Source organism: Puma concolor, chromosome E3, assembly GCF_028749965.1.
Source record: "Puma concolor isolate L17-30 chromosome E3, mPumCon1.1.hap2, whole genome shotgun sequence".
Lineage (NCBI taxonomy): Eukaryota > Metazoa > Chordata > Mammalia > Carnivora > Felidae > Puma > Puma concolor.
In genome coordinates, this window is record NC_141682.1 from 3,822,428 (window position 1) to 3,849,499 (window position 27,072).

The 27,072-nt window shown below is 57.4% G+C and overlaps 1 protein-coding gene across 2 annotated transcripts in view; it reads left to right on the plus strand.

The window, feature by feature from the left end:
- SDK1 (sidekick cell adhesion molecule 1) overlaps positions 1-27,072 on the plus strand; it is an 888,233-nt gene that overhangs the window by 842,766 nt on the left and 18,395 nt on the right. For both annotated transcript variants that reach the window (XM_086692476.1, XM_086692475.1), the window contains exons 36-41: positions 5,641-5,756; positions 7,297-7,483; positions 8,932-9,069; positions 14,591-14,752; positions 15,657-15,782; positions 24,294-24,458. In XM_086692476.1, the coding sequence (XP_086548602.1) occupies positions 5,641-5,756; positions 7,297-7,483; positions 8,932-9,069; positions 14,591-14,752; positions 15,657-15,782; positions 24,294-24,458 (894 nt within the window). The remainder of the gene's footprint in view (positions 1-5,640; positions 5,757-7,296; positions 7,484-8,931; positions 9,070-14,590; positions 14,753-15,656; positions 15,783-24,293; positions 24,459-27,072) is intronic.

The window sequence follows — 27,072 nt, forward strand, 5'->3', positions numbered from 1 at the left end:
GGGCTGTGGAAGGCAGAGTGCCCAGGACATGCCTGTGCAGCTCCTGGTTCATGAGGAGGAAAGACGGACGTTTCCATGAGGAAAGATGGACGTTTAAATGCGTCAGCACGTGGTGACTTAATTACCGACAGTCCCAGTGGGGACACAGGCCAAGCAGGACCAATGTGCCATTCGCACCCACTGGGCCATTCACCAGTCGGTGAGTGCGGGGGAATGAGCTTGGAGCGAGACACCGTGTTCAAGCCGCCTTACAGAGCGCCTCCTCCTTGCTGGCCACTGATCTGTACCCTCTCAAGACTTAGCTCATTTCGTCTCTGAAACCCACTGAGTCTGGTATTTTCTCCTATTTTACAAAAGAAACTGAGGCTCGGGGAGACCGAACTGTGTCCGAGGTCCCGCAGGCTGAGCCTGGGTCCTAAAACTTGCCATCCAGGGCTTTTCCCACAACCTCCGGCCTGCAGCCTCTGTAGCCTGGAGTCCATGGCATTGATTACTTTGAAAAATAGGTTTTCTGTGACCAGTTTCCTGATTTTTCTTGTTAAGCTTCCTTAGAATTGTGTTTGTTCTGGCTCAGCAGTGAGGTGATTGGAGCAGAGACAGACATTTGAGCTGGAGGGCAGAGCGCCAGCCTGAGTGACAAGGCGCTGGGCCGAGGCGGCCGCCCCAGGACCCCAGGAACGTGGCCTTGAATCCCCTGCCCACCCCCAGGCATGGTGCTGGGAGCCGAGCTGCCCGGCTTAGAGTGTGGGGTGAGTGGAGACCTGGGGCTGGGTCCTGCTCTCTCCGGCCCCAGCCTCCCCTGCATGAATGGCAGCGACGAGCCCCCACCTCTGCGGGCCCTGAGGGTGAAGTGAGCCGGGACGCCAGGCTTCAATGCCACCCTCACCGCCGTTGTCACGCCCCTCATGGGCTGCTAGGATTCCAGCAGCCGTCAGACTAGATGAGAGCACTCTACAGAAGGCCCTGCAGATTTCTGGAGACGGGGCTGGAGGTTGAGGAAGGGGTGATCCTCGTCTTCTCTGTTTATCACGGATTTATAAAACACCGTCTTCTCACTTTGAACTGTCTGTTGCAGGCTTTTAAAAAAACTACCATGTGATGTCGCACCGAATGGTCGTTGACAGACCCTGAGTTTCTCGAGGCAGGGCTGGCGGCCTCGTGGGGCACCGCGGGCATCAGGCTTTCTGTTCGGTGACGGCAGTGATTCCCCTGTCTTTCTCCTGTGAACTGTACCCCTGCCCAGAAGGGAGCGAAGCCTTTGTGTCTGCAGGCCCGGCTCACCTTTTGAGATTCTGCTCCTTCCCGACTTCCCTGCTCTGAGTCATTGCTCTGTCTCCAGTTCTGACTTGGCCCCCACTGAGCGGAAGAGCCATGATCTGTTTAAGCCTCCTTTATGTATTGCGAAGGCCCCGGAGGTTAGATAATTACCCCGAGCTGGAGCCTGTCTCCAGGTATCTTGGCTTAGGGGAACAGATGTGCTGGCCAAGTGTGCTGAGAAGGTAAACTACATTAGAGAATTCTGTTTCCTATTTACTTCGACAGGAAATCAGGAAGGGTCTTTGGCCAGAAAGGGGTTGATGTAATTAAAGTGAACTGAGAAATGTGTAATTTTTTTGATTATATAAAGAAATACTTAACCTTGTTATATTAAAATGTTAACAATGATCCTCAAAGTATCAGTTAAAAGTTTGCTCTACCCCAAATAATGAATCACTGGGTTACAAAAAATGAAAGTGGAAACCTAACATGGCCTAGCATGATCTAGCATGGCTATCATAGCCTAGAATTATCTAGCATGGTCTAGTATGGCCTAGTTTAACCTATCATGGCCTACCATGGCTTAGCATGATCTAGCATGGCTTAGTATAGCCTAGCATAGCCTAGTATGATCTAGCATGGCCTAGCATGATCTAGCATGGCTTAGTATAACCTAGCATGGCCTAGCATGATCTAGCATCACCTAGTATAGCCTAGCATGGCCTAGCATGATCTAGCATCGCCTAGTATAGCCTAGCATGGCCTAGCATGATCTAGCATGGCCTAGCATGATCTAGCATCGCCTAGTATAGCCTAGCATAGCCTAGCATGACCTAGCATAACCTAGCATAGCCTAGAATGACCTAGCATGGCCTAGCATAGCCTAGCATGATCTAGCATAACCTAGCATAGCTTAGCATGGCCTAGCATGGCCTAGCATGATCTAGCATGGCTTAGTATAGCCTAGCATAGCCTAGCATGATCTAGCATAACTCAGCATAGCCTATAATGGCCTAGCATGGCCTAGCATAGCTTATCATGGCCTAGCATGGCTTAGCATGGTTCAGCATGAATAGATGCCTGGTGTGGCCCCAGGTAGCACTGGCATCTGATGACTGTCTGTCTGATGTGACCCCAGCAGGTACCCTGCCTTGTCACCTCCGTACCCTCGCCCTTCCCATTCCTGTCTCTTACTTCGCCCGTGCTTCCCTGGCCCGTTGTCCCATGTTAAATCTGCCCCATTTTTGAAGGATACTCTGTTTCCAGGAAAGAGCCTGTGTCCCCCAGCCAGAAGTGACTTCTCGTGGCCCTTGGAACCTGCTCTCACGTTACACCCTGTATCATGATTATTGTGACCTGTCTCTCTTGTTACACCTGTTTCCGCATCCTTCTATCCACCTACCCCTCAGCGCCAAGCCTAAGGCCCGGTTGACATTCAGGAAATTTCCAGCACATTGTACCATGGCAACAAATAACTACAGACTCCGCGTGGCTGAAACACCAGTGGCAACTTCTCTCGTGCACCTTCCCCATCCTTCAAGGCCACCTCTTTCTCTCCAGCTTCCTGTCGTCTTCTTTCAAAGACACAGACTGAGGGGTCAGTCCCCGTGCAGGACCTGCTAGGTCAGGTGGTTGCGGGAAAAGAGGAGGTAACCAGCCAGGGAACCCTCTGGAAGCTTCTGCTGGGAGGTGGCCTATGTCACCCCTACCCACATGTCACTACCGCTCCCCTGTCATCGACCAAACTAGAGTCAGAGGCGGAGGGTCCGCAGGGTCCCTGCAAGAGAGAGACTTCCATGGGCCAGATGGATGACCCTCCCATGGGAGGGGACGATGTTTTGGTGGAGGGTGGAGGGTCTGTAGCTCAGGACTGTTAAGTGACCAGGTCATTCTGGTGATCCAATGGGCCTGGAGCCAGGTGGCCATGAGCCAGCACTCTCTGCTTCCCAGCAAATTAAGACTGAGCCAGGGACAGCCATTTTGTTCCAGTGGCCGTTTGTTCCCCAGTGACTGATGGCTGGTGGCCACGTTGGGGGCAGCGAGTCCGCCTAGGGGGTTGAGTAAGCTGCCCGTCCTGCTCTGTGGGGCTTGCCTGCCAGCGTGCAGCCCCCAGCACCCAACCTGCAGGGCCTCCCTACACAATCAGCCAGAAGCCCAGGAGATTCCAGAAATCTCCAGGCGCAGGGTGCCTCTAGAAGCTTGTGCTGTCTCCGGCGGCTCCGTGGCTGCCAAGGACTGGCTCGCAGCTGTGTGGCGGCATCGTCAGCCCCGACATGAGACGTGCAGAGAGAATCTCCACTCTGCGCCTTCACCTTTGTGAGCCCCTCTTCGGTGCTGTTTGCAGGCGATCTGCTATCAGCAAATGCCAGAGCGCGCTGCACTAAATTGCTTCTAAAAACTGATTTCACGCATGTTCCGAAAACATTCTATACACCACGGGGGCGAAGGGGGGAGAGCCATCAGACAAGGGCTTATCAGAGGCTCCATCCGTTCCCTCCGAACATGCTCCATGCCAAACCAGAACTGCATCTGGGGCTGAACACAAGGGGACCTCCCCCAGTCAGGTCGTCCTGCCGGGACGGAGACCCAGAAGCTTCCGGGAGCCAGAAAAGTAGGTCTCGAAACCGACACGCTCTGCTCTGTGTTTACACACATTTCTCTCTCTTCCCTGCCTGTGTCATCATCAAAAAAATCCTCACTCCCTGAGTCATTTTTACGGCACAAAAGCTCTGTGCGACAGGACAGCTGGTGGGCACATCGGAGCATCTCAGCTTGGGGACGGCAGTTCGCGTGGCTCAGCCGCCCCGCACGCGACCGGCGGCGGGTCTTGTCCAGGCACGTGGCCCCTGAATTCCAGGAGCCGCCTCGAGCCCGCAGAAGCACCGGTTTCTGTGGACCACCGTGTCCGGAGAAGGGTCGTGGGCCCAGGGTTTGAAAAGGAAACCTTGGGGTTGGAGGTCGGGGGAGACCACGCACAGACGGTTCTAACCGACTACCGGGGTAATGGCCGTGCTCAATTTCGCCTTTCACGTTTTAATTGTACAACAGTAATTTTGCGATAGAGTTGCCGATGGCAAACATGCAAAAGACATTAACTTTATTTATGTTTTGGATTATTAATGTGGCTGTTAAAATTCCTCCAGTTAGTTTTGATTGAATTGTTTTTTTGTGTGATTCTGTTGTTTAATGGAGCGGTAAATAAGAATTTCTGATAATGAGGCCAAGCATCTGTCACAACAACCTGGTGTGGGTTATTAACATTTCCATTAACGGCAGGGTGGGCAGCGATAATACGGGAACCACACAGTTAGAACAAAATAAATAGTCGGTGTCAGGCTGAGTGGGTGTTAATTACTATTTGATTCTACACTGGGGGGGGAGAGGGGAAGGGGTGACTCTCGAAGGTCGTTCTCTCCCGAGAGCCAGTGTGCTGGGCTGTCGCCCTCGGACAGTGGCTGTTGCGTGGTCTCCGTGCGTGGCCGGGAACGTGCTTGAGTCGGAAGGCAGTGCTCGTGGGCCCGCGGGCCGAGCCCCCCCAGACGGCTCCCAGGGCTCCGGGGTCCAGCCCAGCACAGCCCTGTTGGGGTGCACACAGGCGGGAGAAGGGAAGGACTCCCGGGAGGCAGAGAGAAGTGCGTCCCGCACAGATGCCCGGCGAGGAATGCAGAGACGGAGCGGAGACGTGTCCTGTGTGTGCACACGTGCTCTCGGTGCCATCCCAGCTTCCCCAGGGCCGCCTGCCGGGCCACGGCCACGGTGTCCTCTCCGGGCACAGTGTGGTCCCCAGGGCGGTAGGGCAGGGTCGCAATCGAGGACTGGGTCCTCAGAGTTCGAGCCATAAGGGGCCTGGGTAGAGGGCAGGGGACGGGGACCAGCCTAGGCTGGTCCCTGTCACCGCTGGAGGACGGCCCAGACCCGGGGAGCCAGGCTCCACGACGCGAGATTCCTGAACTTGGGATGGACACGTGGGTGCCTCATTTTCTCCGCGTTCCGTCCAAAATGCACTGCCTCCCTCCACCGTGAACACAGCAGCATGGTGCGTACGGCCAGCGGGACCCGCAGCTCGCTCAGCAACAGCCCCCCACCCACGTCCCGCGCCCACCCACGACGCACGCAGATGACCAGATCACGCTTTTGTTTCTGAACACTCTGCCAACCGCGTCTCAATATAATTATTATAATTAATATAATTTTCTTCGTAATCCTCCAGATTCCATTTTATGCCAACTGAAAACGTGGTTCCGGGAAGGGCGTGTGTGGCGCTCCCTGGCCTAAAAGCTGCACGGCCCCGGGGCAGGCTCTGAGGCCGCCCACCCTGGAGCCAGGGGCCCCGCACGCGCCAACAGCCATCTCAGCCCCTCTCCTGTGCTGCTCTCTCCCCAGCCCCGGCCATGGCCCCGCAGAACATCCAGGTGACCCCGCTCACGGCCAGCCAGCTGGAGGTCACATGGGAGCCGCCGCCACCGGAGAGCCAGAACGGGAACATCCAGGGCTACAAGGCAATGCTCTTTCGCATGGTTTGGCTCTTCCTTCCAGGTCACTTGGAGGCCCGGAGAGTGGCCCAAATCCACAGAGTTCCCAGCGGCTTCGCTGGAACCCTGGCTGCATGCCACGGCTGCTGCCCCCGGCTCACTCCGTCCTGCCCCGGCACGCGCAGCTGACCGTCAGGACGGACAGCCGGGGTCGGTGCTGAGCGGCTGGGGCAGGCTCGGCCTGACCTTGCCTCTCGGCCTGGGGGTGGGGGCCTGGTTCACCGTGCAGCTGGCTTGTGCCCGGCAGCCCCTCCCTCCCAGGCCCCGCCCAGCACCCTTCCTGCTGCTGCACCCGCTCTGGGAGCCTCCAATATCTCTGCTGACAGCAGAACAGATCTGGCTGAAGAGAACAGGTTCTCCAGCCCGACCCTGCCCTTGGATCTCTGTTGAATATTTCATGAGGCCCAGGGCAGGGGGCCCAAGAATTTGCATTTCTAGCAAGTTCCCCCAGGAGTGTGGTTCCTAGGCACCCCACATTGAGAACCACCACACTAAGGTTCCACGTTAGCTCAACATTCCGGAGATGGGGCAAAGGAAAGACAGGAGGCCAGTGAGTAATTACCCAGAGTAGGTTCATCTGGGGGCGGGAAGCTCCTTGCACGCCTGCCTGGAAGGCCACGTTTTCGGAGAGAAGTCAGAAGGATCAGCTAAAAACAGCCTGAAGAAAGCAGCCTGGGGCCGTCCCTTGAAAACTCCCCCTTCCTTCTCCCGAATGACTCTCCCCGACTGGTATGTCGGAGCCCAGGTTGGTCAGTCATCAGCTTCTGTGGGCCAGCCTGCCCTGATGACTATTGGGCCAATTAAATGTCCATTTAAAAATGATGTTGGTCGGTGTTTTATGAAAATAAATACCTTCCTCCACGACAGGGCTGTTACAGTGATTAATGAGGTAATGGGAAGTCTTACGAGCTTGGAGGCAAGATGCTATTTATGTATGTCCAAAATATGTTTTCTAATTTCCTTAATGATAAAGACATTGAACTTGGGTATTGATCTCAAGTCAGTAAGGCCTGTTCAAGCGTAGGATCAGATTTGCTCAGTTCCGAGAGCAGGACCGGACCGTATCTTGCGGGCAGGAGTCAGCAGTGCTCGTGGCCGGGAGCCCACGTGGGGGCAGAAAACCTGTCCCAAGCTCTCTGCGGCTCTCTGCCCTGTGGGCCAGTGGCCCTGGTGGCCTGGCTGGGTTTTGCCCCCCGGAGCCGAGGTGGGTGTTGTCTTTGGGCGGCCGGGCTCGCGCCGGCTCAGGGCAGTGGTTCTCTGCCGGCTGTCCTGGGAAACGGTCCTGCCAGCCCACCTCCTCCAGCCTCTGTGCTTGGGCCTCAGGTCCGCCCTTGAGCATGTGCAGGCCGGGCGGTGGGGGGCAAAGTGAATCCAGGAGAAACACGGGCCGAGGTCCAGTCCTGCCCAGCGCTCACTGGGCACCTCCCCCACCAGTTTAGAAACCAGGGCTGCCACCCCTTCCCCGTGGCCCCGTGGCCCGTCTCCGACCTCTGGCTCTTATCGGCAGGTTTACTACTGGGAGGCAGACAGCCAGAACGCAACAGAGAAGATGAAGGTCCTGTTCCTGCCGGAGACCGTGCTGAAACTGAAGAACCTGACCGGTCACACCCCTTACCGGGTCAGCATCTCGGCCTTCAACGCGGCTGGAGACGGGCCCCGGAGTGACCCCAGGCAGGGGCGCACCCACCAGGCCGGTAGGAGAGCAGCGTGTTCCGCGGGCTCCCCTTCCCCACGGCCGCGGGTGGCCGAGCCAGGCTGGATGAGCGGCCCCTCCCTGTCCCCACAGCCCTTTGCTCTGCCCAGCCTGTGACGCACGGCTGTCGTGTGCCCGGGGCTTTCTGGAGAGAGAGGCCTGGGTTGCATTCAGCTGCTTTCCCCAGTGCCCAGCCCTGGCCTGCTGCGCGGCGGCGCCCGTGAGACGGCACCTGTTTCCCGAGGACCCTCCCGGGTCGCCGAGGGCAGGAGGGCTCCGCCTCGACACCCAGGCCTCCTCCCGGTTCCCTCGGGGAGCTTCTTGCTGGGGCTCGGCACCGGCGTGTCCAGATCCCGGGGGAAGTGAGTTCTTTGTACGCCGAGCCCAGGCCACAGCGTCGGGCGCTTCCGGGGTCGCCGGGTTTCAGGGCCACACCCGCAACAGCTTGCAGCCGCTTCTCAGACACCCGCCACCAGCCAGGCGAGAGCACTGCACTGCCACGTGCCTCGCCGCCTGTGACCCCACATCCACACACACAGCACGTGGCTCCCTCTGTCATGAGTGCCAGCTCCCCAGCGGCCTAGAGAACATTAGGAAGCGAGTCAGGATTCCAAGGGAATGTCAGCTTAACCCTGGTCCCGCGGACCTGGGATGCACTTTGTGGGACCCAGGAAGTGTAAGGCTGGGGAAGTCAGGGCGACCCGTCCTGCTCGGGGCTCCCAGGCATCCTGCGTCCTGTCTGAGAGAGGACTGGCCAGCGTGCCGGGACTCTTTCCTCTGGGTCTCGTCCAGCAGCCGGACAGGGGCCGTTTCTGGAATCCAGGGTGGGTCACCCGTTCCTCACCAGAGCACTGGGGACTGGGCAGGCCACGGGGCAAAAGGGCCCCCAGGGACTGGAAAGACAGCAGATGGGGGTGTGGAGGGCTGATTGGGGGGGGGGGGCAGCTCCGGGCACAGACCCCCACACGGAGCCCAGGCAGGGGGCGGTGAGCAGGGTCAGCAACCCGGCCACCGCCTGGCTGTCTGCGTTCTGCGGGCAGCTTCCTCCCGCCCGGGGCCTCACTGGGCCCCCCTGTCCCCAGCCCGAGGGCGGACACTGTGACGTTTCAGAGGAGGGCCGGCTGGGGCCCCAAGGGAGAGGCCAGGAGAGGTGGGCAGAGCCTCACGGGGCTGTCTGCATTTCATTCTTTACTCATCTTTCTGTCTTTGTCACCGCGTCCCTTAGGCTCCTTGTGTTTAAACCCCCATCATCTTGTCTCCTCTTCTCGGGAGAGTCCAGGTGTCTGATTGATCCTGGGAAGTTCAGAGGTGGTCTCACGGCGTTGAGACTTTTACGGAGTTGAAAATAACATCTAGTAGCGCTTTTATCGTACGTGGAGGCACAGACATGTGTGGAAATGGTCTATGAAGGAGCTTTACCAACAGTCCCTTCACATCCCACTCTTCCAGCTCCGGGGACCCCCAGCTTTTTGGCGTTCTCAGAAATAACCTCTACCACGCTTAACGTCTCGTGGGGCGAGCCGGTGGCAGCCAATGGCATCCTGCAGGGCTACCGAGTGGTCTACGAGCCCTTAGCGCCCGTGCAAGGTAAGGCCAGGGGCGCGCACGGGGAGGGCACGGCACTCCACAGCATCTGCAGGGCGGGGAGTCTTGTCTGCCAGAGGCACAGCGAGGAGGGCGTAAAGCCCAGTACGAGGGGGGGGACAGAAGAAACCAGCAGCTTCCGGGCAGGAGGGGGTGCCGGCCGAGCAGCGCCTAGCAAGGGGCTCGGAGCCTGGGCTCTGGGGGTGTGGAGCGGGGACCGGGGATGCGCGTGTTCGCGGCGGAGCCCGGGGGACCTGCCCGCTGCACGGGAAGGGGGCAGAGACGGGAGGGCACCCTCGCCCCTTGGTCCCAGAGGTGTGATCCGCCCCTGCTGCCTTGCTGCCTGTCTCTGGTGCCGTTGTAATTTCTGACGCGTCTGTCTCCTCCCCGCTCGCTGCTGCCCCGCTGTCAGAGGGCTCCGCGGGCACTTTTTCTCGCCCACTCTGTGCCCGGCACCGGTGCCACAGGAGGGCGCCCGGCCGAGGGCGGGCTTCCCCCGGAAACGCGCGTGGCCAGACTGTAAACGTTGTAGATTATTTAATGCCTAGGAGGAGAAAATATAACCAACGCATCAAATAATATTGGCGCTCCATTTAAAGCCGTGATAAAAGTTTCCTTTTAAAATAAGTACATTCAAGTAAAACGGGGGGCTGATTTGAGGAAAATTTAAGCACCAGATTTCATTTCATCGAATCTAAAATGCCATTATCGGCTCTAAGATTCATTGTTATTTTATGAAGTGCTAAGAAAGAAAAAAGGCCGGCCGTAAACCGCAGCCCAGTATGTTGGCATCATCAACCCCAAATCAGAGATGTAAACACGTGAGGGGAGAGAGTCTCAGACAAGCAATGGATGCGCTTTGGTACATAACAGTAGAGGTGGTACGGGTGTGCGGTGTGTGAAATGGCGGAGGGCACGGGCCCGGCCCGAGATGGCGCGGCCACACCCGCTGCGTCCTCTTCAGGGCCCAGTGCCTGCGTGGGGACCAGGTGGCCCGGGCGTTGCAGACGCCTTTTAACTAGTGCCACACGCAACGGGGAAAGGATGGCCAAAAATCATGGCCCCGAGCCACCTTGGAGCCCCTCCCCATCAAGGTACGGGTTTTCCTGCACCTCCTCAAATAAGTGACTTATTCTGCATCAATGCGCTTGTAGAATCTCTCTAGAAACTCCGTGGCATGCACGCCTCGGCCCCCGGGCTGGCTGCCTTCGTCTTATAAAGAAGTACTTACCATCCAGGCAAGACCGTGGCCGTGGCCTCTGCCCAGTCGGGAGCCACGGTGGGCCCTGCTTCGCGATCCCCCGATCTCTGCGTTCCGACGTCCCGGAGTCCTGCCGGCTCGCCACGCATCTGTCCCCACGGCCTCCCCCTACCTTCCAGGGAGATGACCCTGCACATCTGGTTCCCTGGGCCTTGTCGGGGCCGTGGTCACGTGGCCTCTGCAGCAGCACGGCCGTGGCTCACCAGACGCCGTCTACACGCCCGGCGCCGAGCAAGGGCACACGCTCTGAGTCCTCACGGCGGCCGGGCCGCCTTTATTCGTAGTTCACAAGAAATCAGGCTCCGAGCCCTTAAGACGACCGCCCAAGGCCTGCAGGTGGAGAATGCGGACACACGTGGGGTTTGGCCCCAGGTGGGCTGGTTTGAGAGCCCGTGATGGGGAAATGTCTGGAGCACGTGGGCTTTGGGGGGGACACGTGCCACAAACGTCACAGCGGGGAGCGGGAGAAGCCGTCATCAGCGTGTCACAGCTGCCCATGGCACTTGTCTCCCTCCCTCCCTCCCTTTCTCTCTCTACTTCTCTCTCCTTCTCTGCCTCTTTCTCCCTCCCTCCCTCTCACTCCCTCCCTCTCTCCCTCCCTCCCCCCTCCCTCCCTCTTCCCTCCCTCTCTTCCTCTCTCCCTCCCTCTGTCTGCTTGTCTCTCCCTCTCCGCCTCTCTCTCCCTCTTTCTCTCCCTCCCTCCCTCTCTCCCTGTCTCTTTTTCTCCCTCCCTCTCTCTCTTCCTCTCTCCCTCCCTCTCTCTGCTTCTCTCTCCCTATCCCTCTCTCTCTTCCCTACCCCTTCTTCCCCTCTCCCTCCCTCTCCCTCCCTCCCTCTCCCCTTCTCCCCCCTTCCCTCCCTCTCTCCCTCTCACTCTCTCCCCTTCTTCCCCCTCCCTCCCTCCCCACTCCCTCCCTCCCCTCTCCCTCTCTCTCTGGTGACAACAGGCAGATCTTCTTGGTCGCAAGCATCTCGCCTCTTTTCACAAGTAGTAAGACCCTCTGTCACTCCGTTGGCCCTCCCGTCTGTCGGGAGGGCTGGTTCCTCTGCCTGGATTTTCCTGTCTTTGGCAGTGAGTATATACGCTCTGGAACCGGGCAGGAGAAGGTACTTTCAGTCAGCAGCTCACAGGTCTCTCCAGAAGCTCGGGGTGCAGTCCCTGGGCGCTTGAGACCCAACCATCCAGACCCCCAAACCTTGGCCCTGAAGGCGGCACGGGCATACCCCCGACCCCCTGATTCCTGCTCGTCTGTCATGCGGCTGGTCCGGGCCTGGGGCTGGGGATGGTTGCTTCACAGCTGCCGCTAAGCTGCAGACTCTGCTGGAGTCGGAGGGGCCTCCGCTGGGTCCTTCCTCCCAGCCGCAGACCCCCTCCTGAAACCGCTCTGCCCCTGCTCCAGCCGGGGGTGAGGCTGGCCTCGCCCCCGCCCCCGCCCGTCCTCCCTGTCTGGAACCCAGCAAACAGCCTGTTCCCCGTGAGCAGGACCCACCAGCCCTCTTCCTGAGTGCCCCTGACCCTGTGACCTTCCGGGGGTGTCCCTGACCACTGGCCAACACCAGGGTTGCTTTTCCGGGTCCCACCATGTGCCTGCCTGGTCTGATGGCAAGTGCCAGAGCCCCCGGCTTAGCCAGACAGCAGCCGACAGATCCGACCCCTTCTAGCTGGCCACGCTCTGCAGCCACACGGGCCAAAGGAGGAACGCAAGCCAGTAGAGGGCAGGAACTCAGAGCAGGAGAGACTTTCCTGTGGCCTCTCTCCACCCCCAGGCCCGTCGGGGGGCATTTTGACCTGAGGCTGGAGAGGGGAGGAGGGGATCTTTCAGGTGAAAGTGAGGCCGTGCTGTCACATACGCAAAAGGACCGGACGCTCTGAGTGGCTAAACAGAAGGCAGCTTTGGGAAGCACACACAGCACGGCGTCCTGCGTCCGGCCCCTCGTCCGGCCCTCGCTGTCCCGCCTCCGTTCCCAGACCCTTGTCTCCCCGAGAAGCGTATTGTCCCCTCCCCTAGGGCATCGGCTGGCCGGTCTGATCAGCGTGCGGGCCTCTCGAGTGGGGGCCTCTCGGAGGAACCCAACCCTTGCCTCCTTCACGTTGGATCCGGATTTCCAACAGGGAATCGCGGGGGTGGCAACCAGGTCTGCGAACAATTTCCAGTTCTTCAAAATGCCTCACAGAACCGCTGCATTTCCAAGAGATGTGGTTGCAAGTGTGGTGAAAACATCTGGGGCTGGAATCCTACTAACTCTGCGGTAACGCCAGCCCTCCCGTGAAGGTGGTTACGGACATGGAGGGCCTCTCTGTGCGGCAAAGACAGGGAGGAAGGCCGTCAAACGGTCGTCTCACCCGCTGGCCATTCTGCTGGCCGTTTTTCCTGCCTCCTGGCCGGCCGGACGTTCCTCGAGAGCAGAACACCCACCTGGCACGGGCAGACCCTGCCTGCGATCCCTCCACGGAGAAGACAGGCCCGGCTCCTCCCCCGCCGTCCCCCGCCAGTGCCCTGGTCACGGTGGGGAGCACCGAGCCACACGGAGCAGGAGCCGTGTTCTTAGGGAATGGGTTTTATGGCAGAGTTACTTTTATGTTTTTTAAGATGTTTTAAACGGTAGTATTTTATGTGATTGCACCCCGGGGCTTTGTATTGCAGGGCACGGTTTACAAATGGACTAAATAAATAAGATTCTGACATAGTTGAGATGCAGGGGAGGCCAGACTAGCTGTACGTCCTAGTGGGATAGAATTCACAAAATCCATACATGGGTTTGTTTCTGCTCTGGGGAACAGGAAGGCATTTTTTAACAAAACATAAAAAAAAAAAAAAGTGAGGGGGGGTGCTCTCCAGATTAATTTTACATCCAAATGGACCCCATCCGTTTGCTTATGATGGGCAGCGTGTGTGCAAACTGGCATCCCAAAACCCCTTCCTTGAGCCATGCAGGGTGAGGGCCAGGCTCCCTGGGCAGAAACGGCCCTGTTTCTCTACAGAAAAGCTCAAATTTGGAGGTCACTCAAACGCAGGCAGGATCACTCTGAAATCATCTGGAAGGGAGTCATTTAGCTGAATCAGTGTTCTATAAAAGGCACGATATGAACACGGCGAGCCGACTGGAAGGTACTTGGAGAGCTGTAGGCTAAGAGACACTCGCTTTGATGAGTTTGAAGGATGAGCCCATTTCGTAGTAAGGACGCACTTGGCTGGGCTCTTCTGAGGTCAGGGCCACACGGGGATGGAAGGTGCCGATGGCTTTGGCTGCTCGCACTGAGGGCAGGCCCGGCGGTGGCCACGCCGGGCAGTGTGTTCACGGTGCATGCGGGCCGTGCTGGGGCCGTGCAGGTGCCGGGCGGTGCTCCTGGCGGGCTCTGCTGACCAGTGTCAGAGGGGCCACCTCACCTCTTCCTGCTCCTCCGGGGGATGAGCCATAGACACCGGTATGTTGAAAGCTCTCAGAAATCCCGAGTGGAGAGCCTACGAGGCCTTTTTGTAATACGTCATCTTCAAACTTACTTAACCAGGGAGCCCCATCTCCGTCCTGGAAAATGCTGCGTTCGTATGGTTTTCACTGTGCGTCTTCCTCCCGAAATGTGGAATCTCAGTTCTCCAGCTACACCGAATACAACCAACACTTTCTCTTCATCTGCGTGTTCATGAGCGAAAACGTTGTCTCTCCATGGTCAGGGTTGTCTGAACCTGGGCAGTGATATTTGCAGCGACAGCCTTTCTCCGTCCTTGCTTCGGAGTCCAGGAGAAAGTTTTCACGAGGGGCCGGAGGCCTCTAGGCCACTGGTTAGCCAGCCCAGTCAAGCTGAAGAGCCCCACTTGGAGGAAGCCCAGCTTTTAGCTATGATGAAGGTTCCTGCCTCTTTTTCCCCGTTCTCTCCTCCGAAGTCCGGAGGCTCCAGGTCACCTGCCCAGGTGACACAGAGCTCGATGCGCCTCGGAGTGCAGCGGGAGGGGAGGGGGGCCCGGGCCGGGGGCAGGAGCACGGGGGCCTCCCCGGTGTGGTGAGGGAGACCTGGGCCACCTCCCCGCGCCGCACCGTGAGGCTGGCTCTTGGGTTTGTCAGCCCCACTTACTGGCTTAAACTCTAATTACACTTATCTGTGCTGAAAATTGGCTATCACCACCACTTCAACTCCTCCTAATTGCAAGAAATAGTTCCTCAGCAAGCTGGGGACGCCGTCCTTGTGGTCGCGGTGGAATAGGCGGTGTCCGGCCGCGTCTCTAACTCCGGCCACCTCCTGGCCTTTGCTCTTGGTGGTTCCAGGGGTGAGCAAGGTGGTGACGGTGGACGTGAAGGGGAACTGGCAGCGCTGGCTGAAGGTCCGGGATCTCACCAAAGGAGCGACCTACTTCTTCCGTGTACAAGCGCGGACCATCGCCTATGGCCCCGAGCTGCAAGCGAACGTCACGGCCGGGCCCGCCGAGGGTAAGTGGAGCTCCGCCGGGGGCCCCGCGGCCGGTGCAGCGCGAGCGGCCCACCCTGGGCTCTGTCCGGTCGGAGGGTCCCCCCTCGCTGCCCGGCAAGCAGCTCTGGCCCACCCAGAGCGGCCATAAACGCAGGAATGTTCCGGCAGCATGGGTGTCTCCAAACACCTGTGTTAGCAGCAATGTCTACAGACAGGCTTGTTATGTGCAGACCAGCAAACTCTTCGGTGTTAAGCCTGTCAAGTTTGGGGCTGTTTTCTGGAAAAACTTGGGAAAAATGAATTTTTGAAATTAAATACACAAGAAACTTTTGTTTACATTTTATTAAGTTTATTTTTGAGAGAGAGAGAGAGAGAGAGAGAGAGAGAACAAGCGGGAGAGGTGCAGAGAGAGACAGGGAGACATAGAATCCAAAGCAGGCTCCAGGTTCTGAGCTATCAGCACAGAGCCCGATGTGGGACTCAAACCCACAGACCGAGATCATGGCCTGAGCCAAAGTTGGACACTTAACCGACTGAGCCACCCAGGCGCCCCCATACACAAGAAAATCTTAAAGTGTTCACGTCACAAAGAGGAGCCACGTGGCTTCCCACCCACCTAAATGGTTTTGGCATTTGTTGACATCCTTAGCAAGGCGAGGGTGACAGGACCTCGGTTCACAGGGTGCACGCCCCACGCCAGGCACGATCCTGGGCCCGTTGCACGGCCCATCTCTGCTCACGTCCGGTCAACCCGGGAGGCCAGGGTGGCTTTCCCACGTCTAGGATGAGAAGACCGTGACAGAGCGAGGCTAAGCCACATGCTTGGGGAAGGAGACAGAACCTGGCCAGAGCCACCGACCCCCTGTGGGATGAGGAGCCCCCAAGTGCCCACGTCCACCCTCCCCTGTCTCTTTTATCCCGCAGGCTCCCCGGGGTCCCCCAGAGATGTCTCGGTCAGCAAGTCCGCCTCTGAGCTGACCCTGCAGTGGACGGAGGGAAGCGTGGGCAGGACTCCCACCACGGGCTACGTCATCGAGGTCAGGCCCTCAGGTAAGGAGGGGGTTGGGCACCTGTCAAGGAGCCTGTTCAGCCTAGCGGAGGCGAGTGTCAGGGCCCTCCGGCCTCCGTTCGGCCTCTCTCTAAAGATGTGGAGACCACGAGGGCGACTCGAGGAAGGGCGAGGCACGTCCCTCCCTCCGCCGTAACCTCGCGGGCCTGAGATTCTCGATGGTTGGCCACAGGACACGTGCCTCAGAGCCCGGTCGTCGTCATCCTCAGAAACATGTACATGAAAACACAGGGACGCTTACAGACACTTGCGGCTCCTCGGGAAGATCCAAGAGTGTTTTGGGATGCTCGCCTCAGGCTCCGCCTGTTTGCCCCGACGGACAGAGTCCCGCTCGCTCCCGATCACGGCACAGATTACTGTCCACGCCCTCTGCCCCATCTTTTAGGCTCCCGAAAATGAGGTCTCAGTCCATTCCCTACCCTATCTGCCCGAGGAGGGTTTTCGCTCTCTTCCTCCCGTTCAGCCGTAATAACGAAGCATGGACGTTGCTGGAAGATCAATTTCTGCTGCGTGGAGTCGGCTACTACTCCTTGGAGCCACGGGGGCATCACCCAATGCAGAGAACACCGAGCACGTCCACTGTGGCCTGCAGGTGGTTGCACGTTGAATCGTGAGCACCTGAGCACGAAAATACAGGGTGTGCCAGGGCTGCGGGCAGAGAGCCCTCTGACAGAGCCCACCCTCAGCGCCGGGCGTCATTTTAGCCGGATATTTAAAGAAGCTATCACACCAAGAGGGAAGGGCTGTGAAGTCACTTAGGACTGTGCCAGATGCCCCTCCCCCATCAAAGTGCTTTTTCAGAGGTTACTCGTTGTAAGCACCTCCTAGAAACTTCCAGGTAGAAGTCTGGCGCCCGAGACCCAAACAGGCCCCGTGAAAGGCAATATGTAAAGTTCTTCAGCCCCTGAACTCACACGTTCACCGTGCCGCCCCGAGGGGTCCTGGAGCTTATGCTGAGCGAGGCTTTCGGCCTGTTCTGGAAACGGAGGGTCGCAGATGGGTGACGGGCCTCCTGCGGCCACTGGGTTCCCCTGCCCCGTCCCTCTGAAAGCCGGCGGCCCCGAGAGCAGACAGCAGGCTCTCCGCCGAGGACACTTGATCCCACGGCACCTTCAGAGATTGGCAGGAGCCTCGAATACAGGCCTGGTGAGGTCTGGGCCCAGCTGAGGGCTGAGGAGCCTGCACGGACGGACCCCAAGGAAGGAAGTCGACCCTTTCTCCCCGAATCTAGGGAGAGCGTTCATTGCACAGGTTCCTTTGTGCCCTTTCGGGCTACCAAGGGCTCCTGAGAGAATTCGGGAGATCTGTGGACATCGCTCAGCACCAACTGACCTTCAGCATTTTCTTCCCTTATGAATGTAGGCGTGTTCGTGTATTCTGGCTGCTATGACCATGTACCCCGCACCTGGCGGCTTACCCCGCGGCACGTACTGTCTCCCGGTCTAGAGGCCCGGTGTCTGAGGACAGGCGTGGTGGGGTTGGGTCCTGTGAGCTTGTGAGCGGAGGTCTGCTCCGTCCTCTCTCCCAGCTTCAGGTGGTTTGCCATCAACTCTGGGCCTTCTTGGGCTGTGGAGGGATTTCCCACCCCCTCCCTCCCATCTCCACCTTCTCTCTGTGTGCCCTCCGGTCCCTGTGCCCGAACTTCCCCTTCTATGAGGACACCAGTCATACCGGGTTAGGGCCCACCCCCAAGACCTCACCTTGACTGATTACATCTGCAAAGACCCTCTTTCCAAATAAGGTCACATTCTGAGACATTGGGGATAGGACCTCAACCACGTGAATTTTGAGGGGTCACAATTTGACCTACAACAGTTGGGTTGAAACCGCATAAGTAACTTCCCAACCTGTGGAATTGTCAGCAGTAGAAACCACACTGGTTCCCATCCCGACCCGGCTGGGGTGGGTGTTTCACAAGGTGGTGGGCCTCGCCATCCAGATGTTCCCTGGAACTTGTGCTCCAGCGCGGCCCTGGAGGAATCCAAGCCTTTGCACCCCATCTTCCAAAGAACCACGGAGCCCAACAGGCGCATCGAAAACCACACGTGACCCACACAGTCAGCATCCCTAGGACACAGGGTTGCTGTGAACCTCCAGTTCCCTCTGGGTAATTACAGTCACTAGCAGCATAGCTGGCTTCCTTCTTAGTTTTATTTTCTGCATCTAAAGCCGTTCTGAGAAGGGCTCCCTTCAGAGTCAGCAGATTGCCGGAGGGGTCCGTGGCACCGGGAGGAGACAAGAAGGCTTGTCCTCGGTGACACAAGTGGAAGACCTTTGCCAAGTCATTTCCTTCGGCCCACACGCTTGCTCCCCGACAGAGAGTTAAAAACCCCAGTGGATGTATAGATGTGAGAGGCCACAGCGGGGTCACTGGGGCGACGGAAACGCTCTGTGTCCGGACCATGTCGACGTCAGTTCCCGGTTGCGATGCTTCGCTGTTGTTCTGAGGGGTGATACCATCAGGGGACCCCGGATACAGGATGCGTGGCATCTCTCCATAGTATTTCCCATAACCGTGTGGGGCTCTACAGTTATCTCAACATAAAAAGCTCCACTCAAGATTTTAAAATACATACGTGTATCCCACGGATGGTGTCCTGTTCAGTCAAGTGCAACGGCACATCTTTGAAACGAGCATTCTCGTGTCAGAGATCAGCCGTGGGGAATGTGCCACAGCAGCAGCCAGACACGGGCGCAAGGGCTCAGAATCCTAACAGTGCAGAGCACATTCCGGCACCTTCTGAGGAAAGAGAAGGTATTGATCCTCAGACTTGCCTGGGGAGCCATTTAATTTCTCATCAGGTTATCAGATGCTCACGCGTCCACCGTAGCGAAGGAAGCCGGTGGCCTGTTGGCCAGAAGTGCAGCTTTAGGGAGTCTGCGAGGGGGTGTGTGAGGAAGAGCTGATCGGGGTGCCGGCCCGGGTCTCATACTGAGCCCCCCGCCCGGAGGTCCTCGGCCGAGCGGGCGCCTCCTGAGACCAGCGAGGCCCGGGGGTCGTGCCGCCACGTGGAAACCAACCCCCAGGGACTGAGACGCCACAGGAAGCTGGCCTGCAAGACGCCGTCTCGTTCAGCGGGCGCGAGAGATTTTGGCTCCCCTGGTGTCCTGCGACCGATTCCCCCTTTCAGACCGTCCGCCCAAGCAGAGCGGCTGCAGGGCTTCGCCGTCTTCCCGCGGAAAGGCCTCCTCCCTCCCGTGACTGAGGCCAGCAGCGACGCAGAGGCAAATGAAATGCTTTTATGGATTGTCAATATTTAAACACCTTGCTGGTGCCTTAGGGCTTTGGATCTCAGCTGCCATCTATTACAGGCCTCATTACACAACACATTAAACGCTCTATCTTATTTTCTCCACCGAAGCTCTCTGGCAAGACTTTCTCCAGGCAGGGGCGTGGGTGTCAAAGGGAGTGGGGATTTGGTGGACGGGCCCGGGTTTTCGTGAAGAGGCCTTATTTTTTATTGGGGGTGGGGAGGGCAGGAGCCACCCGGCACACAGGTGACACCCGGCACACCCCTGGGTATCTGGGAAGCCTGAGCCACTTGGCACTAGGTGGCCCCTGGAGCCCCCACCTGTCTGCCCGGCCTGCCGTCTTCCTGTCCAGCTGAGTCTCTGTCTCAACCCCCAGGAGGCAGGTGGCTGATCAGGGGTGGCTGGCACCTCGAGGTGGCCAGCGGGCTCGGGCAGCCCCCCTCACCCTTCTGTACCCTCAACTGTCACCCCTACAATCTCTGCAGAGTAACTCACTGCTTCCCTAACGTGGAGACAGAACCAGACGGCGGCGGTGACATTACTGTCGGGCTGGAGCCCAGAGTCCCTCTTACTCCGGGGAAGGACAGTCAGGGAGTGCGGGCGCGAGGACAGCCTGGCCAGAGACACCTCTCTCTGGTTGCGTGCACGTTTGCTCCGAATCCGCGTTGCAAAGTTCCCTGGAAGGCGACGGAGACTATGCAGTGGGCACAGGCGGATGATTTATTTACACAAATTACCCCAAGGCATTTTACTGTGTAGATCACGAAACCTAATTTACATATTTACACAATAGACCGGAATGGCAGCAAGGGAACTATAAATATATTTTCCTCTCCGAAGCAGCCGTGAAATACATACTTAGGATGTACCCGGTGCAGACAGACATTGTATTGCCTTTTTCACAAGCAGCATCTTTAGCCCAGAGATGAGAGCTGGTCCGTCCTCGTCCCCATCCCCAATCTGGACCTGCCTCATCCACGCGGAGTCCCCCTGGGAGCCCCCCACCCGCCTCCCCACTCTCCACCGTCAGCCTCTGGCCGAGGGATTTTCAGTTGAACAAGGAACAAAATCAGTCTTTTCCCAAAGGTTTTAAAACCCATGGAAATTCCCAAGTCAGCAAATTCAGCAGGGGGAAGGAGCCGCGGGCACAGGTCCGACGGCGCCCGGCCTGGCACCCACTCCCGGCCTCCTCACACCCACGTCCGCTGACCGCCCGTCCGCCGGGGCGCCCTGCCGCCCGCTGGGCTCAGCCTGTCACGGGCCTCCTTTGCTTCTAGACATTCATCCCCGCTTGTCTCCCGCCTTACGACTGGATCAGATACAAGGGAATTTTTTTTCCTGCCCCGCGAGGTATTTAGCCTCATGTTTGAGCCCCACCTGCTTCAGTCAAATTTCAGACCGAGATTGACCACAGATACAACAGAAATGGCAGCGTCGAAGAAACACACGGCCGACAGGCGTCCATTTGCTCCGAGCCACAGCCTGACAGTCACGTTGTTGGTGACATGAGTTAGTGGAACCAGAAATCTCGGGCCCGTGAGTGACAGTTTCATTCAGCACGGAGACCCTGTTTAATTGTCCGTGAAATCAAACTTTCGTGCTGGCCTGGCATCCGCCTGAATACCTGCGGCACACAGCTCCGTTCTGGGCGTTCGAGGGATAAATCGAGCGACCCGCGGATGTGCCCGAGCTGGGCTCCGTCTCGATCCAGAAGAGAGGTGTTCGTGTTCCCACATTTATTAGGACATCGTCTGGGAGCTGCCGGGGCGGGGGAGAGGCCGGGCTGCCCGTTCTGTGAGCCGCAAGCAGGCCTGTCGTGAGGCAGCAAAACCGTTCAGACCGGAAGAGGGTTCTTTCCACAAGGACCTTGACCATCGGCTGCTTCCCCGTGTCTGACGCACAGATAATGCGCTGCAAGCGGCAGAGACAAAGAGTTCACGTTCTTTCCCGAAACATGAGCCCGCTGAGGAGCCAGACCGTGTGTGTGGCTTCTTACCACCTCCCCCGAGGCTGGTGGGACCTGGGGTGTCTTTAGGGATAATTGCAAAGTTTCTCCCTCAGCGGTGTCCCCCCCCCCTCCACCCCACGCTTAGCTGGTGGGGGCAGGATTGCTGTCCCTGGCAGGTGTTTGAGTGGCGAGAGTCCAGGGAGGTGCTCCCCCAGGTGTCCAGGAATAGGGGGCAGGCCCCGCCACACCAGTGTGATTTGGGCTCACTCCCCCGCCACGGGCCCCCCTCCCACAGACATCAAGACCACGCCCCCAGGAAGTCCAACGCCCCAGAGCCCGCAGAGGACACAGCACGGGGCATCAGCCATTCAGGGATGCAGCTTTGGAAGGTATCTGGACACAGGAGCTCCCCGAGCGCAGACGGGAAGGCAGGCCGGGACCCCCTGAGCATCCCAGTGGGGGCCAGTCTCACCTGGGTCTGAGGGCTGGCTGAATCAGACCCCCAGAACCACCTTTGGAACGAGCGAAGGCCCACACTGCTCTCAAGTGTTGATTGAGATGGAAATCCGGACGCTGGGGATTATCCCTATGCATGGAAAATCAGTTGCACAAACCTCATTATGGCTAATAGTTCTGTAATGTTATTTTCCCCCCTAATTTGTAGAGATACTTTTCTCCATCATTGATTTATTGAGATACTTAACGGCACAATAGAAACGAGAAAAAAACAATCCACGGTGGGGAAAGAGAGTGGACGCGTTAACAGCTGCCAAGTTTTCATACCCACTCATGATCACGATGTAAAGATCAGTACAGATAAATAGCCCTGTGAATTGGAAGCAAATTCTAAAACGCAAAATGTGCTAATTTTGGCAAGGAGGAATTAAGCAAAATAAAAATGTGAACATTTTCTTCTCGTAGTTCAGAAGGAAATTCTCTCGGCATGACTCTCCCTCCCCCAACATTTTTCAGTGTAAACGGATTGCTATATAAATTGTTCTGTGTTGAGATTCCATATCAATATTTTAAAATGTTTTTATGAAAAATGCACACAATTCCTGGGGCTGTGACAGAGCGCTTAAAATAAAATGTGGCCTTTAGGTGACGGTGGAGGAAGGGGAAATAATTTTTTTTCTTCGGGAGCAGGAAAGCATTACAGAAACATTAATGCAAAAGACACTTGGAGAAGTCATTCCAGAAGAGTTCAGACCTGCTCTTAACAGTCTGAGAATTCCTTTCACACTTAGTCCCTGCACTGCAGTGGTTCAAGCAACATCCAGTTTAAAAGAGCTTATGTATTTTTTTTTTTGCTTGTCTTTTTTACAGCATAAAATTGTCTTCCCCTTTTAGAAGAAAAACACTGCAGGGGCACCATGGTGGCTCAGTTGGTTAGGCATCCTACTCTTGATTTTGGCTCAGGTCATGATCCCAGGGTCACAGGATCAGGCCCCGATTCAGGCTCGACGCGTGCTTAGGATTCGGTTTCTCTGTCTCCCCTGCCCCTCTCCCCCGTTCCCTCTCTCTCTCACACACAAAAAAGAAAAGAAACAATTCAGTCAACATTTAAAGCGCTTAGAATAGTGACTTGCTCATAGTAAGTGCTAAATAAAATGGTGGTGGTTGTTTACTGAAAAGCTGATTGTGCTAGGCCCTGCAAAGTGCTATGGAGAGGTAAAGATGGATGGATAGAAGGATGGATGGATGGATGGAAGGAAGGATGGTGGAAGGGAAGGAAAGGAAAGGAAGGGAAATGGGTGGATGGATGGAAGGATGGATGATGGATAGATAAAAGGATTGATGGTGGAAGAAAGGAAGGAGAGGTAAGTGGGTGGATGGATGGAAGGAAGGAAGGGTGGATGGATGGATGGGTGGGTGGGTGGAAGGATTGATGGTGGAAGGAAGGAAGGAAGGAAGGAAGGAAGGAAGGAAGGAAGGAAGGAAGAGAGGGAGGGGAGGTAAGTGGGTGCAAGGATGGAAGGATGGACCACCCCAACAGATATTTATTGAACTCTTGCAGACTCGGAGGGCACCGTGGTGCCGAAAGGTAAATGTGAAAGAGTGCTCAGAAAGCCAGTTGGTGGAGGCAACCCCCTTGCTAAAGCGTAGGAGTGAGGTCAAGACGAGTCTGAAAGGGTGAAATGACTTGATGTTCCTCCGCACACTGCCCTTAGACTAGGAGCTGCTCGTGCGAGCAGAAATCTCACCTGATTCCCCGATGGGCGGAACAGCCCAAGCAAAGAGTGAGCACGCGAGTGTCTGTGGAATGAACGCGTGAATGAACGGGAGGCAGTGGAAGGGGAGGAAGGGGCCACTGGGGCAGAGCAGGGCTATAGAGCAGGGCACTCTCGGTGCCCATTATTTCCTGGTCATTGTCATGCAAACTCAGAACAAAAACCACAGCCGACAGCCACCCCGTGTGCAAACTTCAGAGTGTCGGGTGGGGGGTGGGACTTGGAGCTGTGGCCGGCCGGCCATTTTGACGTGATTAGCCGTAACGGGCACCTCGGTGAGGAATGAGTGTAAACGTGAAAGTTGAGGAATAAATGATCATTGTGCTCTTTTTCTGCCCGTCCAGAGATTTGTGCCTTTAAAATCTCATTCACGTCCATGCCTTCGTTAACCTGTGACTGTAAGGGCTTAATCGGTGCAAACTCTAAATCCTGTGCAAACACAGACTTATACGCCAGCACCTTTCTTCCTGTGTACTGTTGGGCTAATCCACTCGAGCGCATCTGGCGTTCCAAGGTGCGTGAGCAGGTTGGTGCCAGATAACCCTCAGCTCTCTGCAAAGCTGTCCACACGTGTGCGTGCATACTCAAACGTGCCTTTCCTCTCCGGACCTCCTGCTCTCTTTAAAGGATCACATACCTGTGCCTGTAAAGGAATTTATAATTCATGAACGTTCTGGGCTCTGAGCCCACTTTTTACCAAGCAGCCTCCGTATATGTCCTCACATAATGCGCTTGGTGTGAGGCACTGTTATATATGCCAGAGATCCTACTAGAGACAACATCAAGTCAGAGAGCAGAGACGAGGCCTGGAATCCGATGGGAATGTGACAGGGTGAGGAGAATGTCCAGGAACATGCCATGACCACCCCAGGGCCTTGGTGGGGTCTCTCTGTCGGGGAGAGGGCTGACCTCGTCCCCAGCCTGGCCCCGTGCAACCCACCCGGGCTCTGGCTCTCCCGTCAGTTGCACCGCGCGAGGGCCACGGTGAGCCGGCCACGGGACGGGCGCCAGGTCGAAGGCGAGAGAAAACCCTAACCTCTGCTCCTGTGCTGTGTCCTCAGATGAAGGCCTGTGGGACATGTTTGCGAAGGACATCCCCCGGAGTGCCACCTCCTACACCGTCAGCCTGGACAAGCTCAGGCAGGGAGTGACGTACGAGTTCCGAGTGGTGGCCGTGAACCAGGCGGGCTACGGGGAGCCCAGCAGCCCCTCTACAGCCGTGTCAGGTAGGGAGCCCTGCCCAAGCAGGGGAATCTCAGGACAAAGCCCTGTCCCCTGAGGGAGGAGAGGGAGACATGGGGCCGTCACGAAAAGACAGAGGACAACACTGTGCTTCATGTAGGCGGCCCCACCGAGGGCCCAGGGAACTTCGGTGCTGGGGAAGCGGTGTGCATGGGAGCCCGTGGCACCACCACCGGGCCCCCCGACTGCCCTTACCATGTTCCGCTTGAGCAATCCTCAGGTTTTGTCTCACTTTTCCCTAATCGGAGGCCTGTGCAGGAGTCAGAGCAGTCCACTTGGGCTGAGCAGTGCCCTCGGGGGTGAAGGCCGCCCTGAGCCCTCCCATGAGCTGCAGGCTCCTTACGGTGCAGACTTGTGTGATGCCTAAAATGCAAAAATCGCCCCAGCAGACGCCCCTGGGGAGTGTCTTAGCGCCGGACATAGCTTATGACTGATGGGGGGCCTCGGGGACGTGAGCCCGTGCTGGTCGCCACCCTGTAGGGTGAGGCCCCGGCTCCACTCTGGGTGGGAGAGGTGAGGTTTCTTTCCCAGAGCTGGACAGACTAGCCGCCGTCACCAGCCATGTGGCCGGGGGTGTAACACATGGGGAGAAAGTGACCGCCAGGGGTCAGGAAGGGCTTCTCAGAAGAGGGCGCCTGGGTGGTGAAGGGTGCACAGTGGGGAGGGCACAGGAGAAGGAGGCAGCACAAAGTCTCAGACGGCAGGTGGGGGGGGGGAAGCTGCCTTCAGCCCCAGGGTTACTGGGGGTTGCTTGGAGAACGCCCCCCCGGGGGCTCCACAGCGGATCCCCCCCCTCCCCTGTCCCGGGCAGCCCAAGTTGGGAGCCCGCTCTGGAGGGATAGTAGGGAGCCAGGTGAGGGCGATTCAGAAAAGAAGTTGGCCATCCCCTGAAGGCAGGGTCACCGGCAAGGCCAGAGACCCAGACGGGCGTCCCTACGGTAAGAGAAACGTGTTTCACTTCCCCTGCACGTAGGTCTGTTTAAGCTACTGACTGCTCTTGTGTCACTGAAAACACCTCTCATGTTTTGCCTTTGGACTTGCCGTTGGACAAGGATAGTGTCCGTGGGCGCACTCGGGCCCCCTAAGTCCCGGTGGCCCGTGAGGGAGTCTGCCTGGAGGAGACATGGCACCCCGCCAGCTCGTTTAACAAATCAGACTTTAACACACCAAATTTTTCTCATTTCCTTCATTTTCCTCGTGAAAAATTTAATACACCCCCAAAAAGAGAGACTAGAATAAGGAATCCCTGGACACTGTCACCCCAGTTCCCCAATTCAAGCCTCTCTTGGTTCACCTGTGGAAAGTCAACATGAAGCGGTTCCAAACGCACAGAGACTCTGGTTACACACACACACACACACACACACACACACACACACACACACACACACACGGCCGATGGCAAAAGCTGGTTCCTACAGGAGAACACAGTGCTCCTACCCTGCTGTTCATGGGGTCTGTGACTGTGCTGTTTCTCTGAAACCCCCCGCACCCCCTCGCCCACCGTGGCCGCCGGCAGGACTGTGCTCGGCTCCCTTCACCCTTCAGACCAGCCAGCAGGCGGGCACCTGCCCGGCTCTGCCTCGGGGCCGACCGCAGGTCTGCCCCGGGTGAGAATCTTGCGGCACCGAGGCCTTTCCTTTCCAGGCCCACCTGGGCCTCTTCTGCTGGGCGGTCGGCTGGGGTTTGTTGGCTCATTACGTGGGGGCCCTAACGTGCAGCCTGAAAACCACTTACCGTGTCTGGACTGCAAATGCTCGCCAGCTCCCCGGAACCCCTGTGCTGTTACATTATCCAAAGTCAATCCCCCTTTCTCAACCCCAGCGCACACACGTTTTTCACCTGCCCAGTGAGAGATTTAACACAAGGTAGATGTGTTTGTTGTGGATTTCGGTGGCTGGAAGGTGTACCTTGGCCTCCCCCGTAATAGGCTTCCTGTTCCCTCCGAAACCGCTCTCCGGGGAGGACCCCGAGGCCATCCGGCACCTACAAGAAACAGTGCCCATTGTTCTGTTCTTAGTAAACAGAATAAAACATGATCAAGAAGGGTATCCTTCTTCAAAGCAACTTCTAAATGAACCTTTTCTGTTCGGTGCCTCAAAAAACATAGGAAAAGATGGGCCAGTTCTGCTCAGTTTTGCTGGAGGCGCAAAATAAATAAACTACAACCGCGGCCCTTGGGGAGCCCTGGTGTGGCAGAACAGGCCAGCAGGGAGGCTTCTGTGCAGGGGTGGATGGGATCTAGCACCGGGAGTGAGCAGGAGTCAGACCACGGGGCCCCTAGGCTTGGACTGTGCCCCGTGGCTAACGTGGGGCACCGAAGGCTTTTAGGAAGGGACGGTTTGTTTCCATCTGAGCGAGATCTCTCTGGTGACAGCGTAGGGAGTGGATTGGGGTGAGTCCAGTGGAGGAGAAGCCCCCTGAGAAGAGGCTGTGGCGGGCAGGGGTGGGTGGTGGCCCTGGTGGAGAGGGTAAGGGGACCGCGGGGCCATCCGGGAGGGAAGCCTGGGCACTAGAAGAGGGGAGGGCATCCAGGCACTCCCATCCTTCCTGTCTTTACCCCGGACGACATCCGCGGGCAGTGGAGGTCACGGGAAG